General features: G+C 48.0%; 2 protein-coding genes across 2 annotated transcripts; one reads left to right on the top strand and one right to left on the bottom strand.

Annotated features, from left to right (window-relative positions):
• The first annotated feature begins 1,178 nt into the window (after window positions 1–1,178).
• LOC132584791 (uncharacterized) lies at window positions 1,179–11,969 on the top strand. The gene is made up of 6 exons (XM_060256715.1): window positions 1,179–1,323; window positions 3,452–3,802; window positions 4,442–4,574; window positions 6,759–6,994; window positions 7,104–7,625; window positions 9,156–11,969. Exons 2-6 carry the CDS (start codon window positions 3,776–3,778, stop codon window positions 9,618–9,620), a joined length of 1,383 nt encoding a protein of 460 aa, XP_060112698.1. The 5' UTR covers window positions 1,179–1,323; window positions 3,452–3,775; the 3' UTR covers window positions 9,621–11,969.
• On the bottom strand, window positions 10,702–17,194 carry RPL18 (ribosomal protein L18). Its single transcript, XM_060256716.1, has 7 exons — window positions 17,008–17,194; window positions 14,791–14,877; window positions 14,326–14,433; window positions 13,001–13,099; window positions 12,627–12,750; window positions 12,464–12,533; window positions 10,702–10,835 (listed from the first exon to the last, which is right to left on the bottom strand). The coding sequence occupies exons 1-7, from the start codon at window positions 17,008–17,010 to the stop codon at window positions 10,760–10,762; spliced, it is 567 nt and encodes a 188-aa protein (XP_060112699.1). The 5' UTR covers window positions 17,011–17,194; the 3' UTR covers window positions 10,702–10,759.
• Between the last annotated feature and the right edge of the window lie 1,126 nt (window positions 17,195–18,320).

Below are 18,320 nucleotides of genomic sequence, written 5' to 3'. Positions count from 1 at the left end.
AAGTGGAGTAGTACCTAAAAGATGGGGTGGCTGAGTTCCCCGTGGCCTCTGGCAGGGGACTTTTCCATGTGCGCATAGCGCGTGGGGTGCAATGACATCACTCTCAAGCGATGTCATCACGCTGGCGACATCGTGTGCAGGCCACTCTAGGATCTTCCAAGAAAACTCTATGTTTTTCCTAGATGCTCTAGCAATTTAGGAGGGAAACTATAGCCGCCCTAAGCCCACCAGGGGAAGGCGGGATATAAATTTGATTTTAAAAAAATGCTAGAGCAGCCGGGAAAATCATAGTTTTCCTGGAAGCTCCTAGAGCGTCTGACATGCGACATCACGATGATGTCACTTGTGAGTGATGTCATCATGCCAGTGACATCGGGAGGGGATCCCCCTGCCGGCCCAATGTGGGCCAGTGGGTTGGGGACCTCCCAAGCAGAGCTTGGCAGCCCTAGTAAAAGAACAGAGTAAAGAGTACCAGGAAACTGTGCCATACACACCTGAACAAAATGGAACAGCGGAAACGAAGAACCACACCTTAGCTCCAATGGCCAGATGTATGCTTCTGGATGCTGGATTGCCAAATAAGTACTGTGCCAAAGCAATTATGATGGCAACATGTCTATAAAATAGATTACCATCACAAGCAATTGACATCATATGGATTATGGCATGGATCAAAGCCAAGTGTCAATAGGGTTGCCAATCCCCAGGTGGGGGCAGGGGATCCCCCGGTTTGGAGGCCCTCCCCCCGCTTCAGGGTCATCAGAAAGCAAGGAGGGGGAAGGAAATGTCTGCTGGGCACAATGGAGACAGATTTCCATAGGGAATAATGGAGAATTGATCTGTGTGTGTCTAGGGTTCTGAGGAGGCTATTTTTTGAGGTAGAGACACCAAATTTTCAGCATAGCATCTGGTGCCTCGCCTCAAAATACCCGCCAGGTTTCAAAAAGAGCCCCCAAAGGTGCCCCTATCCTTCATTATTTCCAAAGGAGGGGAGGCATTTAAAAGGTATGCTCTCCCTTTAAATGTGATGGCCAGAACTCCCTCTGGAGTTCAGTTATGCTTGTCACAAGGTGTTCTTGGCTCCACCCCCAATGTCTCTTGGCTTCACTCCCAAAGTTTCCTGGCTCCACCCCCAAAGTCCCCTGATATTTCTTGAAGTGGACTTGGCAACCCAAAGTGTTAATCACATTGCAGTGTTTGGATGCAAAACCTGTACCTTCATTTCCAGCACTACATTCTCAAAGCTGGGCAATAGAGCTACAGAAAGAATATTAGTGGGTTACAGTCATCGCTGTAATGGATACAGAATATCCCAAAAGACAGGTAAGGTTGCAATAAGTGGTACAGGTATACTTTGATAAGACCTAAAGACTAACTCTGATGCAGCTCACAGTAGCTAGAGAAAACTCATCAATAAGGGAAGTAAAGGTGGAATTAAGCACAGACATGGCAGGATTTCAAGAGGAGAAGGAGAAGAAGAGGAGGAGGAGGAGGAGGAGGAGGAGATTGGATTTATACTCCGCCCTTCATTTTGTTTCTCTCTCTGCTGTGAGTAAGTATGTGTGAGTGCTTGTGCTCAGAAGGCCTTTCTGTTCTATCAATGGCCTGCAGTCCATTACTGTCTTTTTGCAAAAACCCTGTTGCCTTAAAGTCACTGGAAGTAAACTCCAAAGTCCCCAAAACTCCAAAATGCTGCCAAATACTCCCCAAGGTTCTGCCTTGTAGTAGAACCTGCTTTGGGTGCAAAATAGCTTTCTTGGGTCATTAGTAGAACAGACCCTTCAGAACCAGCTCACGAGCTTTATTTTTCACTCTCGCTGGCAAAGAATTAAGTTAATTCCACCAAAGGGGAGCAAGAGACCAAAACTATTCATTTGTACCGTTATCATACTGGGTTGCCACTTATTTATTTTTTACTGGCTTTGCTCCTGTGCTTTTCATGTCAGCCAGCTGTGCAGAAATGAGGGCAAACTTTTTTTCTGTCAAGGAGATAAGCATCAGTGGAGAAAATTTAACCAGCTAAAGAAACAAGAACAGGGAAGAAAAAAGGGGGAATGGCAGCCTCCCCCACAATCATATATTTAAGGAAAGTCATTTTGCGACTTCTCAGTCTCTCTGTGCTTTATCTTTGTGAGTCTCTGTGCGTGGGGGAAATGAGTGGTCTGAAAAAAACAAGAATCTCTCTCAGACAAAGTACCTTGGTTAACCTCCCCCCCCCCATTTTTTTTGTTTGCTGTCAAGTAACATCCGGCTTATAGCAACCCCATAAGCTTTTCAATGTTAAAATTGCCATTGACTGCCTCTGAGGAGCGCAGGGCTGGCCCTAGACTGTCCGGCACCCTAGGCAAGGCTAACTTCTAGCACACCCCCCCCCCAATTAATGCCACCAAGTCACATGGGGGCAACCAATTTGGTGTCCCCAGAAGGCCAGTGCCCTAGGCAATCACCTAGCTTGCCTAGTAGCAGAGCCGGCCCTGGCAGAGTGACCCTGGTATTTTTTGGCTTCCTATCTAAATACTAGCCAGGGCATAGCTTTTGAAATCTGGCAAGATCCAGGTCAGGGGTTGCTTAAAGGCACAGGAGTGATTAATTTCCTCTGGGCAATTGTGTATGACACCACTTCCCCACACAACACCCTTGCGAGATAAGCCGGGACTGGATGATAACAAATGTGTTAAGGTCACCAAGAGAGAGCAGTTCAACAAGGATTTGAATCCAGGTCGCCTCTGTCTGTATCATGTTAAGCTTTGGGTTAGGGTTGCCAATCCCCAGGCGGGGCAGGGGATCCCCCGGTTTGGAGAACCTCCCCCCGCTTCAGGGTCATCAGAAAGCGGGGGGGGGGGGGGAGGGGAGGGAAATGTCTGCTGGGAACTCTATTATTCCCTAAAGAGATTTATTCTCATAGAAAATAATGGAGAATTGATCCGCAGGTATCTGGGGCTTGGGGGGGCGGTTGTTTTTTGAGGTAGAGTCACCAGTTTTTCAGTACAGCATCTAGCGCCTCTCCCCAAAATATCCCCCAAGTTTCAAACCGATTGGACTAGGGGGTCCAATTCTATGAACCCCAAAAGAAGGTGCCCCTATCCTTCATTATTTCCTATGGAAGGAAGGCATTGAAAAGGTGTGCCGTCCCTTTAAATGTGATGGCCAGAACTCTCTTTGAAGTTCAATTATGCTTGTCATAGCCTTGATCCTGGCTCCACCCCCAAAGTCCCCAGATATTTCTTAAACTGGACTTGGCAACCCTACTTTGGGTACAGAAACTGCTCTGTAAGAAACCCCACCAACCAGCAGGCCCTTAGGTTGTTCATGAGCATCAGAAATGTAAAAAGTTAGAAACAAAACCCTCCCCCCCACACCCCCTGACCAACCAAAGGGACACAACGCTTTGCGTCAAACTGGTTGGCCCTAATACAAAGTATTATATGTTTTTTGTTTTCTTCTCCATCAGAAATTTGCCAGTGATGGGTCATGAACCACTATCTCGGCATCGATGGGGTGAAAACTGAGAAAGATGCTTCTTTCTGCCGCTGCTAAAAAGACCAGTTACTGTTTTGTAGCTCCCCTCCGCTCCGCCTGAATATTACTGTGTGAAGATGTAGCAACCGGGACCCAAGTACTGGCGAAATTTGATATTGTTTCCTTTTAACATCTCTCAAAGATAATACCGCCATCTTTGTTGAGGGAACCAAATCTGCGCCGAACTCCCCTTTCCAGAGATAGGGCAAGTTCATCGCAGCCGCCATTTTGAGACGGGAACGAGGTTGCAGAAGCGATGGAAATGAGCCGTGCTTCCTGCCAGGTAAAGAACAACAGAAGCGCATATCAAACCCCGTCTCTCTGCCTCACCCTTTACCCTCCTATTCAGACGACAATAACACTGCACGTTTGCATCTCCTTATGCTACTGCAGTTTAATCGGCGCCTATAGGGGGTGGGGAGCCGCTTTGGATCAGTATTCTTGGTTTCTAATTCCAGGAGCCCAGCTTTAAAAACACATAAAGCAATTTCATTTTAATGCCAACAATTTATCCCATTCTTCCTCCACGGAGCTGACGACTCATTTTATCCTGGAGTCACAACCACCCTGCGCGGTAGGCTCAAACCTGCTCCTCTAGGCTCCCAGCCCGACACTCTTGAAGCGCCGGGATGGGTCAATGAGTTTCAAAAATGGACTTTTAAAAAAGTTTTGTTGTTGTGTTTGGTTTTGAGACGTCACCACTCAGATACACAAAAGGGCCCTAACTGAATACCAGTTTTGAGCTGAACCTTTTTCGTGGGGGGGGGGGGGGTATGTGTGTGTCTCCCCTCCTACCCCCCGTACGATGCTGCAACATTGTTGGGTTTAAAGGTACCACTCGACTCCTACTTTGTTCTACCGCTTCAGCCCAACGTGGCTGCCCACTCGGATCGTGCTCCCTATTCTGTTATTCTCCCGCCAGGGATCCCATGAAGCGGAGCGGGGTTCTGCTGCCCACTGCGGGCCACAGTTGGAGGTGCCCACCAATCCGGCTCCGAACAGCGGCAGGAAGGAGCAGAGGAGACGGTGCTTGCAGCTGGCCCACGAAGCCCCTGGTAGAAGCTCCCCTCGGACTCACCGGCTTCTCTGGGAAGGAAGGGTCTGGGGGTGCCGCAGCCCTCCCGGAAGGGGGGGGGAGGTTGGAGATCTGGGGAACAGGGACTCCTTCCGATCTCTGGGAGAGGGAGGGGAGGATCTAGAGCTTATTGTTGCAACCCCCAACTTGGGATGCCAATCCCCAGCTGGGGGCAGGGGTCTCCTGGTTGGGAGCCCCCCTCCGCTTCAGGGTTGGCAGAAAGTGGGGGTGGGTTGTTGAATGTCCGCTGGGCACTCCATTATACCCTATGGAGGCTGGTCTCCATACGGTATACTGGAGAATCGATCTGTGGGTATCTAGGGGGCTGTTTTTTGAGGCAGAAGCACCAAAATTTCAGCGTCTGGTGCTTCTCCTCAAATCCCCACCTCCCCAGTTTCAAAAAGACTGGACTTGGGGATCTAGTTCTATGAGCCCCAAAAGAAGGTGCCCCCATTCTCCATTATTTCCAATGAAAGAAAGGCATTTAAAATGAGTGCCGTCCCTTTAAATGTGATGGCCAGAACTCCCTTTGGAGTTGAATTGTGCTTGCCACAGCCTTGTACCTGGCTCCACCCACAAAGTCCCCAGATATTTCCTGAGTCTGACCTGGCAACCCTGCAAACTGCATGCCGTAAGAAATAAATGAAGCAATTAACAGAGCAGCTCTGTAGTGTAGACTATTTCTCCTCTTGTGTCATAAGTTTTCACCAGCCACAGCTTGCTTCATTAGACACATTTGTTATCTTGGATGCCGCAGAAATAATCAGGGCCCAGCCTACATAGCCACTGCAGAGCCTGCCACCTGGTGGTATCTGCATCAAGGGTGATTGGAACATTCGATCTCTCTTGCTTCGAAGGAACAGCAGGATTAGGAGGCAGCCTGTTGCATCTCTGTGTGAGTCACTGCTCTGAGCTAGGCTTCCTTTCACTCAGGAGATATGCCCAGATCAAATACTCTTGTAGAAAAAGAATGAATGTGTTGGTCATTTAAGGAGGAATGACTCCTATTCACACAAGCCCTCTCATTCTCTTGCAGCATAGCTTCAGTTTTAAATTTACACAAATTGGTAGTGTTGGTAAACACCAGCACTAACTGAATGGAATCTGATTAGTTAAGGCACATTCATTAATGGGTTTTCCAGACTCCGTGTCTCCCCGTCCACCCTATACTACAGCTAGAGATGGCACAGCTTTAAGCTTGGCTCCTTCAGTGAAGTTTTGTTTTGTTTTAAAGAAGCTGTGCCAGATAAACTAGCTTGATTTATGCGCATGGAGCTGCTATATACTGACTCAGGTCCTTGGTCTATCAAAGCCGGTATTGTCTACTGAGACTGGACATGGTACTCAGGTGTATACATTTATACCCTGCCTTTCTCCCAGTGCAGATGCAAAAGCAGCTTACAATTGTTCTTCTCCCCCATGCTATCCCTATAACATCCTGTGGGGATGGGCTGAGAATATGTGACTGTCCCAGTCACCCAGCACATTTCATTGAACCTGGGCCTCCTGGATCCAGCACTCTACCACATCACCACACTGGCTTTTCCTGTCACCAGTGACTTGAGATGTTGGAAATTGAAGCAGGGACTTCTGCCTGCAAAGCAGATGTTCTGCTGCTAAGCCACAGTCTCCCCCCCTCCACCATCCCCTATAGGTATACCTTAGAGATGGAGCTGCACTGCAGGCTCATAACATTAGGAAGAACTTCCTGACAGAGCGGTTCTTCAATGGAACAGGCTTCCTCAGGAGGCCGTGGGCTCTCCTTCCTTGGAGGTTTTTAAACAGAGGCTAGATGTCTATCTGACAGCAATGCTGATTCTGTGAACTTAGGCAGATCATGAGAGAGAGGGCAGGAAGGGTTGCATCAGTGTTTAGTTCTTGTAGCCCTTCCTTACACGCTCAGGGAAATGCTGATTGCCACTTCAGGATCAGGCAACTATTTTCTTCAGGCCAGATTGGCCAGGGATCCTGGAGGTTTTTGCCATCTTCTGAGGTCACTGGTGATGTATGTGTGTGTGGGGGGGGCAGTATTTATGATGTTCCTGCATTGTGCAGGGATTGGACTAGATGACCGTGGAGGTCCCTTCCAACTCTATAATTCTATAAATGAAACCCAGACAACGAGCACTGCTGTGAAGTGCTCCTAACCCCATCTCTTCTCAAGCAGACACCCCCTCTGACCTTGTCCTGGCAGCAGGAAATCCCAGCCAGTCACCCGGCGAGGGCAGCTCTCTGTTGGCGGCGTTACATGACCACAATGCCTACTGTGTGCCTGAGGAAGCGGCCTCCTTGAAGAGGATTGTGATCCGATCCAAAGAGACGGTGCATCACCAGAGCGAGCTCCTCCATAGCCTGGAGGGGGAGCTAGAAGCCAGCCGGAAAGAGTGCCAAGCACTACAGGTGGGGAGAGAAAGGGGCTTGAATAGAGGATGCTGAGAGGCATGGAGCGGAATATCTGAGGGGAGAATAATTGCCTTGCATTGTTCCCCCCCACCCACCACCCACACAGAAGAAGGCAGCTGAGGAGAACTGGACCCTTCTTTCCAAGCTTGGAGAGCGCGTCTCCCAACTTGAAGCAGAGAACAGGAACCTGCGCTGTGAGCGGGACCAGTTGGAGTCCACAATGCAACGCTTCCGCAAGGAGTTGGACGCCAGTGGTGCCACAGTCCTCTCCCTGAGCAGGCAGCTGCGAGGGCAGCAGGAAGCTCAGGCCTACCATGGGGCCTTTTCCCTGGAGACGGTGAAGGGGAACAGCAAGTGGCTGAGGTTCTATACAGGCTTCGACAAATACTCACGCTTCGCGGCCTTCCTGGACTTCCTCCTGGATGGCAACGAACAAAGGCAGGAGGAGAGTCCGGAGCACAGGTGTCACAGCGCCCTCAGTCCCGACAACCAGGTCTTTCTGGTACTCGTCCGGCTGCGGCTGGGGCTGCTCCTCCAAGACCTGGCCTTCCGATTCCACATCTCTGAGTCCACAGCCTCCCGCTACTGGCTCAGCTGGACAGAATTCATGGAGCGGAAGCTGAAGCAGGTGAGTGGACTGAGCACGTGGTGTGTGTGTGTGTGTCTTCTCTCCCCTTTACAATCAAAGAGGTCATTGGGTTAATGGGCTCACCCCAAAAAACTTGGTCAAGAAACAGGAAAGGTGGGGGAGGCGCTAGATTTTATTTACTTTATTTAAACCCCCCCTTTCCTCCCAAGTGGTTAGCTCAAAATTGCTCACAATGTTCTTCTTTCTTTCATTTTTATCCTCACAACCTTGTGAAGCAGGTTAGGCTAAGTTGGTGAAATTAGCCCAGCAAGCTTCCATGGCAGAGTGGGGACTTGAACCTGGATCTTCCAGATCCTAGACAAACTACTACACCATGCTAGGTCTTACTCCTCTCTGCTCCTGGGACTGAGCAGCTGGTTAGCAAATGGTAGTTACTGACCAACAATTTGCAACTCATACTATGCACTGCCTCCTGTTAGTTCAGGTGCAGAAGTGCACTAGATTACACACATGGAATTTGTCTGCCGAGGACAGCATTGGAGTCTGTTGCAGTCCTTGCAAGGCTGAACTCGACTCTAGTCCAGGGGTGTCAAACATGTGGCCTGGGGAGGAACTGGCCCATCCAGGGCTTTTTTTATCAGTGGGTGACTGGCGAAAGGGAGGGAAGGCAGGAGGCTACTTGGGGAGGGGGGTGCACACTGTGTGTGTGTGTGTGGTCAGAGCTGTCAAAAAATGAAATGGATAGGTATGGTATCTCCCCTTGGGGGGAAAAACCTAGTCTTGCATATAGTTAAATACATTTATGGAGGCTTTTGAGGATTCCCCAGTAAAACAATTGCTTTCACTCCTAGGAATCAATTACTTTTGTTTGTATTTTGAGTAAAAAATAATACCGTTAACTGCGTTTGCCTGTCATTTACCTGGCATTACATTTTATGGTGGACATGGCCCAGCCTGGCAAAGTAATATGTCAGATCTGGCACCTCTGTAGTCCTTCCCAGTTCCAAATGTGTAGTTAGAAATGACATTTCGTTATGTCCTGTCCCCTTTCCTCCATTTTATCCTCACAACTGCCCCGTTAGGTAGGTTAGTCTAAATGTACCACTGGCCCAAGGTCAGTGAGCTTTCAAGCCAGAGGATTCAAACTAGGGTCTCCCAGATCCATCATCATGACAACTCTTTGTCACGCTGCCTTTCTACATGCAGGCTTATGGTCTTTCCCCAAGTTGAAACAAAACCGAGATGAGCTTTTATATCCCTTTCCCCAGTGCCAAACTCCACAGACCACTCAGCTTTTAGCCACCAGACCAGGGGTGGCCAAACTGTGGCTTGGGAGCCACGTGGCGCTTTCACACATATTGCGTGACTCTCAAAGCCCCCACATTGGCTGGCAACTTGGAGAATGCATTGAAGTTGCTCTCTTTCCACTGTTCCCTCCCCCCAATGTTTTCCTTCCTTCTCTCAAACATTTGATGTTTATTCTGTGTGGCTGTTATGTTAAGCAAGTTTGGCCACCCCTGCACCGGACTGCTGATTTATGACCAATGAATGTTTTCTTCCCACCTGCAGATTCCAGTGGCTTGTAGCCATCGCTACGTAGAGGCCTTCAAGCCCCAGAGGCCGATCTGCCATCGGGATGTGCCCTTGGTGGCCCTGGATTGTACCCAACTTTTGTTTGAGGCCCAGGGAAGGACGAGGAGGAAAGGAGATACCCACTGGGGTCCCAGGAGCCGCTACTCAATCCCTGGCTATGCTGTGGCTGCACCTAACAGCTATCTGACCTTCGGTTCAGGAGCTGAGGAGGAGCTGGCATCGCTGCCCGTGTTCCTGCAGGCAGGCTCCGTGGAGCTGTCAGCCCAGCAGGAGGCAGCCAAAAGGCAGGTGCTGAGCTTCCGCAGCCTGACAGACAAAGCCCTCAGCTTCCGCTTCCTGCGCGTCATTCACCCCCAGAACATGGAGGGCCAAGTGGGCAGGGCCTGGACCATTGCCTGCTACCTCGCCTGCCTGCTGCACGAGCCCATGGGGCTAGCCTAAGGCAAGGAGACCTGCTTCCCATGTGCAACTGCTTTCTGCTGAGTGTTGCTGAGATGGCCTCCTGCCATAATGAACCTCCTCACTGTTGTGACACCTTCTCATGCTGCTGCTTTTCTTGACGCATATGAACAGGAACCTGACAGCTCACCAGCAAACTCATGAAATCCCTTTGAGGATGCCCAGTGGGGCCATGCTTTCTTCTCTGCTCCTTACTGTGTAAGCCACTGGGGTCAGCATAAACAGGCCAGGAATGCTGGCTCCTTTCCTCAGAATAGCTGTATTCACCACCTCCTTTTGCCCTACAGCAGGCTTCTTTTCAGCCAGGCAGTGATACAAGAGTCATCTTTCACACTGTCTGTCCCTTGGCACTCTCTAAAACAGGGGTCCTCAAACTACGGCCCGCGGGCCAGATGCGGCCCGCTGAGGATGTTTATGCGGCCCGCCGGGTTATGGCAAAATCAGACCGGAAGTGACGTTCGACCTAAACTCGCGTTAGCAACGCACACTTCTGGCACTGGGCTGAGGCGGCGGAGACAGAGTGTGAGGTGATACCGAGGTGAGGTGAGTTCCCAGGCCGGGGTGTGTGGTGTGGGGAAGGGAGAGAGATGCAGAAGACGGAGAACTGACGGCCCGCAGCCTTGTACAGTAACGGCAGTCCGGCCCTCCAACAGTCTGAGGGACAGTGAACTGGCCCCCTATTTAAAAAGTTTGAGGACCCCTGCTCTAAAATCTGTGGCTGACAATCACTGCTCTCAAAAGATAGGAAGACTTCTCTGGGGTGAATTTCACCAGCTTTAGCATTTGCTTCCCCACTTAAGTACCAACATCTTTCCTTCCCTGTTTTTGCTCACAGCCCCTCCTCTGAGTTCCTACACTGAAAATTGACTCAGGATTTCTTACCCACCTTATGTTTCCTTTGGCTGTCAGCCCAGAGCTCTTTGGGCAAGATAAAGACAGTGGGTGGATGTGGGAGAGGCCTTCTCAGTAACTACCAAGTTCACACCAAATGCTCACACATGAACACCTGGGAACTGAACTTTGCTGACCCGCAACCTTCCTCTCAAATAACACAACAACAGGGTGTTAACAGTGGGATTTAATGTCACACAATATGCACCAAACTCCTTTGGAAAGTAGGGTTAGTTTTTGTAGCCTCGACTGGCACGGCGACCTCGAGCCCGTTCAAACTTGCGGCCCTTGGACTGAATGTATGGCCTGGAGAGATACAAACAAATGAGAACAGTCAGTGACACAAAGAGGGACCCTCCTGCGGAATGGAGGGGAAGAAGGAGAAGACAAGCAGAGACCTGTGCAGCAGCTCCCCTCCGTCCAAGAGAATCCAGAAGTACTTGGTTCCCTGCTAGTCTGACACTGAGAATTTTAGTACTTCTTAGAGCCAAGTGTTCAGATTTTGCTCCTCCCTCTTTTCCAAATCCCCAGCAATGAAACATCTGCTGTAGTCTGAAAACTTGCCAGGAGCGGTTATCAAAACCTAAACCCAGCTTGCAAATCCAGGCAACAGCAGTGGATGGTGGCCATGGCTACGGTAATTTTAGTCTGCCAAATCAAGACTCTTCATGAGGTGGGATGTGTGAGAAGTTCTAATCCGCAAAATGACACCAAACCACCCACTTTAGCTCTAGTCCTTTCTGTTAATGTTAAGCAGCTCACTCTCTTTATATAATAAAGAGACACAAAAGAAGAAAAGTTGATTTTATACCCGTCCTTTGCTGCCTGAAGGAGTTTCAGAGGGGCTTACAATCACCTTCCCTTCCTGGGGCTGAGAGAATTGACTGACCCAAGGTCACCCAGCTGGCTTCATGTGGGAGAGTGGGGAATCAAACCCGGTTCTCCAGATTAGAGTCCACTACAGCAACCTGGCTCTCAGAACAGATGTACAGGAACAACATACAGTTAGAACTCAAAAGTGTTTGTGTTATATCAAGAATTAGGTATTTCCTCTTCCGAATTGTAGCTGTGCATCCCTCACTCAGAAACAAAAAAAATATTTTTAATAAACTGAAAATACATAAGCATCCTTTCTGGAACAGTGTTAAAAGAAATATATACGCTTCAGGATTCAGAATCACCCACTTTCTACATTCCTTAGCTGCCACACCGTGGTTTTTTCCGTACGTACTGTGTGCCTTCCCTGCCTTAAACCAGATGGGTAATGCTGTTTAAATCCAACTCAAGTTTAAAGAAAATTTTTGTCTTTATTTGTCAATTTGCATTGTTTTAGTTAACTGATGGATTTTTATGATACCCTTTCCATCTTATATTTGCTGCTGGCCACCTTGGGCATTGTGAACCAATTTTTTTTCTAAATAAAATGTGATGAGATCATAATTTTATTTTGCATAGAGTGAATGCTTCTGCTGAAGCTGGGATCCCCTTTTGAGCTCCCTAAAAGGCTAGGCGGGGGTCATGAGACCTACATGTACAAAAACTGCAGGTGGGGAGGAGAGTCGTGATAGAGAATGGGTCAAAAAGTTGGTTGAATCCAAAGCAGGAAGGGCAGTGCTGTGGCTTGAATGCCCAGTGCAGACAAGGGAACCCCTAAGCTCCACTCGAAAGCTCACTGGTGACCCAATCAGACTGCCCAGGATGTTGTGAGACCTGACTCCTGGCGGGGTGGGACGCAATCAGACCCTGGGCTAAGGCAGTAACTGAGGCTACTACAGGAGAATGGGAATTGAGAAGTGCATATGCATACAGTCTAAGACAAGTTTTTAAAAAATATTTTAAACATACTGTCATTTTGAAGTTTGACATGGCTTTAAGTAAATGCAAGCAGATAGGGAAAGAGGAAGTGGGATCCCAAGTGATCAAGGAATACTTACTTGGTATGGCTGTGCGGGGTGCCAGGAGCCTTGCCAAAATGCCGATAAACTTCACGGGCTTTTCTGGGTCCTGCAAGCGGACGAGAGATGCTTCTGTCAATAATGGCAGCAGATTGAAGCCAATGAGATCCCCACAGTGGTTTTCAGCTCCCTCCCAACTCACCAGACAGCAGCACAGTGCCTTGGCCCTTCGGAGCAGCCATAGCTAACTGGTCGAAAGTCATGATTTGTCCGCCAGCTTTCAGGATACGTGTCCGAGCTCCCTTGGTTACTCTGAGAGCACAAATCTTGGAGAGGGAGGGAAAAACTGGTTGTAAAATTAAAGTGTCCACCAATCTCTCTGCAGCAGACCTTTTTTGAAGATGAATTTAAGCATTAACCATCTGCAGTGCCAACTAACTGGGAATACTATGCACAGCCAGCCATTCACCTACAGTCATACACACATCATGTTCTTCAGTATCTATCCCAGAAGTAGTTTATAAAGTCTAAGGTACTGAACCTCCCCCTCAGCTCTTCCACCGCTGGCCAGGTTACCTTCAGTTTGGGAATCTCCTGGATGCGAATGTCATCTGTCACCGTACCGACCACCACAGCGGTTTTGTTGTCCCGGCCTGGGAGCTTCATCTTACGAATCTGGAGAGGGAGGAGCAAGAAGAACATAAGAGAAGCCATGTTGGATCAGGCCAATGGCCCACCCAATCCAACATTCTGTGTCACACAGAGGCCAAAAAAGCCCCCAAGTGCCATCAGGAGGTTCACAAGTGGGACTAGAAGCCCTTCCACTTTGCCCCCTCCCCCATGCACCAAGAATACAGAGCATCACTGCCCCAGACAATTCCAACAATATCCTGTGGCTAATAGTCACTGATGGACCTCTGCTCCACATTTTTATCCAATCCCCTCTTGAAGCTGGCTATGCCTGTAGCCACCACCACCTCCTGTGGCAGTGAATTCCACATGTTAATCACCCTTTGGGTGAAGAAGTACTTCCTTTTATCCGTTCTAATCTGACTACTCAGCAATTTCTTTGAATGCCCACAAGTTCTTGTATTGTGAGAAAGGGAGAATATACATCCCATGCATAATCTTGTAAACCTCTATCATGTCACCCCGCAGTCGACGTTTCTCCAAGCTAAAAAGCCCCAAGCGTTTTAACCTTTCTTCATAGGGAAAGTGTTCCAAATCTTTAATCATTCTAGTTGCCCTTTTCTGGACTTTTTCCAATGCTATAATATCCTTTTTGATGTGCGGTGACCAGAATTGTACACAGTATTCCAAATGAGACCGCACCATCGATTTATACAGGGGCATTTTGATACTGAATGATCTGTTTTCAATTCCCTTCCTAATAATTCCCAGTAGGTCAATTAGTGCACCTGCATTGCTCAGCAGGAACGCTACTGCATTTATCCCTATAAGTTAGTGCCATTACGTTAATTTACACCAACTCAGGTGTTGTACATCAACTTGACAGGCCCAGTAGGAGAAAAAGGGGCTCCCCCCACCCCAAATTCAGACCCCTGCTATATGAGCAGGATGTCTACCTAGTTAATAAAAAAATTATTATTATTATTAGTTGCACAGTTGTGCTCCAGTGAAAATATTGTCAATCAAACAGAAGGTGGGGGCAGGGGAACGCTACTATTTCTTTGTCCTGCTCTCGGGTTGTCTCCTTTTCCATTCTTTCTGCTTCACCATTAAAGCCTTTTTGTGGTCTAAACCACCTCAGCTATACATTGAGAAGGCTCCAATTATTCTTGCATTAGGAAAGGGCCTGTTACCAATTGTTTAGATCAGCTGATTCCTGGAGCTCACAATATCCAAGGAGTGGGGAACAAAGAGTCAGTGTCAGCACTTACCAAGCGGGAGACGGCCAGTGGGGGCCGGTTGGTGCGGCTCATGAAGAGACGCTTGAGTATCACCTTGTTGAACTTCGCATTGGTCCGTCGAGCAAGAAATCTGTAGAGCTGAGGTGGCAGCACAAGATTTTAGTTTCCCTAGGAGCTCCTGCTGGCCAGCCCCTTCCCTAAGTCTACTAGACTGCCTTTGCTTCCCCGATAAGTCCACAGGCCAGCTTCTACGGCTTCCCAAATGCAATCTGCTAGTTCTTCTCTTTTTTTTGTCTGCTTCTCCCACTCTCCCTCCTCCCATTCAATAAAATTCATAGTTCTTTCAAGAGTTCCCACAGATCTCAGCTTGACTTCCTCCAAACATGAGAACAGCTGAAAGCAAGTTGGGGAGAAGGCAAAAGTTTTTCTTGGGAGGTCAACCAGGAATTGTGGCCAATTCTGAATCCTGACAGCTTCGATTGCTCTAGTTCTCACCTTGACCAGGAGACGAAGGTAAATATCTTGACTCTTGGGCTCCTTGCGCCGAACCTTTCGGTCCTTGTTGTGGCGAATGTCAACTCCCTGATGCCAAAAGGGAGAAAGTACCAATCATCTCTGGACATCGAGTATTTTATTATCTGATGCCATGAAAGCTTGTTGGGCTGAACACCTATCTTCACAGGGCTGTTATGAGGACAAAATGAAGGAAAGGAAAACAAAGCAAACCAGGGATCCCCAATATGGTGCCCCACCTTTCCTGCCGCATGCAGGGTGCTTTTAAAAAGTGAATGGGACTTTTGTCTATTGAGGCTTCTGATTGGCTGTGCAGATGTTTAAGGATATCTTAAACATCTATACCATAAGGATCTTCACTGCGTGCCTGAAGGTAAGCCACGGCAGCTGTTGTGTGGCTGGTTCCACATCTGTGATGGCCGTTTTGTGGGCTACATCCACCACACCACGTCAGAATTCCAAAGGGACTGCACGCTCCAAAAAGGTTGGGTACCCTTGGTCTGAACCATCCTGGGTTTCAAAAGGTATCCGTCTTTAAATCAAAGACGCCATTTGCCATACATGCCATATGTAACACATGCTGTTCCTGAAGAATACAGGAAAAGTGTGCTTCTTTACACCAGGGTGATGCCACACTATGCTGGCATGACAATGCCTCACATCAACATTGGAAGGGGTTAAAATGATAGGATTCTAACCAGATCCTCAGCATAATAATAATAATAATAATAACAACTTTTTATTTCTATCCCGCCCTCCCCGCCGGGGCAGGCTCAGGGCGGCTCACAACATAAAATACATTATACATCAATTTGCTTATAAAATCACAGTTAAAACAATTTACAAATTATTAAAATTAACAATAACAATATCAACATGGTGCTAAGCGTTAGATCTTCAGCAGAATTCAGTAGTTAAAAGCATTTTCAATGGCAGGTTTCAGCAACTGGGCACTCCAAAATCAGTGAATAAGCAGACACCAGATACCTAAACAAAATGATCATCAACATAAGTCCCCCAAACAGGCCATATCCCCCACGACATGGGAGAAAACTGAAGGCCACTCAGAGTTATTACCAATTAGAATACAAATGAGGGTTGTTCTGAGGCTAAAACAGCATGTTGTAAGCAAATTCTAACGACACTTATCTCTGGTGGGTTCCCCTTCTAGCTGATCTTGATTAAAAGCATCCCAAAATAACACTATGCATCAAACTTCACACACACCCTCCTCTTTTCTTTCCCTATGTGATGATGTGCTCAGTGTCAGATTGGGATCTGAGATGGTTACATTCAACTTCCCATACTACCATGAAAGCTTGCTGGGCCAAACACTGAGGCTAACCTACCTCACAGGGTTGTGATGAGGATAAAATGAAGGAAAGGAAAACAAAGCAAGCTGCTTTGAGTCCCCATTCAGGAGAATGGTGCCATATAAATGAAATAAATGAGCATGTACATTTCTGCTGCTATCCTGTCCTCATCACCCTATTCAGCACACACAAACCTCACAATCACACTTCTAGCATGCTTTTCTTGTTGATATGACAATCCCAACATTCTCACTATTCAAATTCACACGTATTCGCCTACCCTCCTTTCCCCCTTTATTTTTACTGACATCAGTCTTGCATATTTCCAGCCACAGTGGCATTTTACATCAAGGCAGCCTTTCTTATATGCAGAAGCCCCATTACTCAAACTAACTTTACAGCACAACCCTTGTGTAGAGTTCATTGTTAATCCAGTTCAAACCCGGTGACTTCAATGGGCTTAAACCACATTTAACTTTGCACGGGGTGAGGCTATTAACCTGCTGCATCTATCTCTTTATAATTACACCTACCGCTGCGATATACCAAATGCTTCTCGTTTATTAGCATCTTGCTGAGATTCTCATGTGTCTAACGGGGCAACGGAACCCTTCTTCAGCTTGCTTTACGAGGCTCCCTTTCCAATGATGCGCTCACCCCCAATCCAGTCCTACGAGGAGGCTAGGGCCAAACACCGGCCTTTCCGTAACAACCCCCATTCTCCAGGCCTTTCATGCCTTCCCAGTTTCAGGGCACAACCGCCCATTCCCGCCTCCGCGGGTTCTCCAGACCCTTCTCTGTATCGTCGCAGCCCCACGCCCGGTCTCTGCCACATCCCCGTGGAGGATTACACACGATTCTCACTCCACCACCCTCAAGGACTCACCATGGCGGCGTCGCAGCGCCTGGAAGGGAAAGAAAGAAAAAGGCCGCGGGCGCGCGGAGTTATGGGAAGAAAAAAGAAACGCGACGACCGGAAAAGAAAGGGCGGGACTTTTGCTCTCTATGGTAGCGGAGCGCCAGTAGCTTTGTGTGTTGACGGGCCTTCCGGATTTTTCGGTACTCCCCCCACCCCTTCATTGACGGGATAAAACTGGCAGCTTGTCATAGGAAATAATGGAGGAATTGAGGACTTTTGTTTTAGAAGCAAATGACAGGCGTGCATGCTTTTTCAACGCCGGTTTGTTTGTTGTTTTTTAAAGGCCCTAGGGTTCTAATATATCTGTCTATCAAAATGATATGTGTGACTGTCTGTTTCTGTCTCTAGAAAATAAAGTCACGTGTTTCGAAATTGGCAGTCAGCTTCGCCATTCAATCTTGTACAAAATCACTCCATTCCAGGGCTGCGATCAGACACTCTAAAAATGACTTTCAATCCACTTTCCAACGGGATTTTACTGTGTGAACTGGCAAAATCCAGTTTGAAAGTGCATTATTTAGTGCGTGTGGTCCAAATCTACCGAAATCGAATTATTCTGCTTAGCGAGATACAGTTACGTACATGGAATTCCTCAGCAGGTTGTTCTCAAGATGCAAATAGGTCATGCACAAGTTGATTAATAGTAGATACAAGATCTTTCAGCAAACCGAAATGCGAGAACAACCCCGCCCCCCGCCGCCAAGTGTTAAAATTACCTTCTTGACAACAGAATATGGGAAAAGACCCCCCCCCCCGCCCCCCCAGTAGAAAACATGCTTCAGGTGACGGCAAATATGACGACTCCAGGCGATGTTTGCTTGCTGGAAATCAAATCAGTAAGTGTGCAGAGGATAGGGGCTTGAGGCTAGTTCAGTTGGAACTATCAGCCATGCAGACCTAAAGTTGCTTCAGCTGAATGAAGACTTGTGGAGAGAAGTGCTCCTTCCTTTGTGTCTCTGTCCTGTATTCAGGTTGCAAGCAAGATTGACAGTGCTATCCAGGGCTTTTTTTTTTTTTTTGAGAAAAAGCCCAGTCATTTGCATATTAGGTCACACACCCTGGCATCACCATTGTTTCACACAGGTCTTTTTTTGTAGAAAGGCCCCAGCAGGAACTTATTTGCATATTAGGTCGCACCCCCTGATGTCACAATTGTTTCACATAGGGCTTTTTTTTGTAGAAAAGGCTCAGCAGAAACTCAGTTGCATGGTAGGCCACCCCCCTGACACGAAGCCATCCGGAACTGCGTTCCTGCTCAAAAAGCCCTGCTGCTATCCTAA

Source organism: Heteronotia binoei, chromosome 15 (genome assembly GCF_032191835.1).
Source record: "Heteronotia binoei isolate CCM8104 ecotype False Entrance Well chromosome 15, APGP_CSIRO_Hbin_v1, whole genome shotgun sequence".
In the NCBI taxonomy this organism is placed as follows: Eukaryota; Metazoa; Chordata; class Lepidosauria; order Squamata; family Gekkonidae; genus Heteronotia; species Heteronotia binoei.
Note: the sequence above shows the minus strand (reverse complement) of the source record. Positions and strands in the feature narration are given on the sequence as shown.

What these genes read in the sequence shown, in the direction of transcription:
- LOC132584791 (XM_060256715.1), top strand. Translation starts at nt 3,776, where the DNA reads ATGGAAATGAGCCGTGCTTCCTGCCAG. An exon ending in GCTGGCCCACGAAGCCCCTG is followed by an intron (nt 4,575 to 6,758) that starts GTAGAAGCTCCC and finishes TCTCTTCTCAAG; the next exon opens with CAGACACCCCCTCTGACCTT. An exon ending in TGGAGCGGAAGCTGAAGCAG is followed by an intron (nt 7,626 to 9,155) that starts GTGAGTGGACTG and finishes TCCCACCTGCAG; the next exon opens with ATTCCAGTGGCTTGTAGCCA.
- RPL18 (XM_060256716.1), bottom strand. An exon ending in AGGAGATTCCCAAACTGAAG is followed by an intron (nt 12,751 to 13,000) that starts GTAACCTGGCCA and finishes TCCCTCTCCAAG; the next exon opens with ATTTGTGCTCTCAGAGTAAC. An exon ending in ACCCCGCACAGCCATACCAA is followed by an intron (nt 10,836 to 12,463) that starts GTAAGTATTCCT and finishes GTATCTCTCCAG; the next exon opens with GCCATACATTCAGTCCAAGG.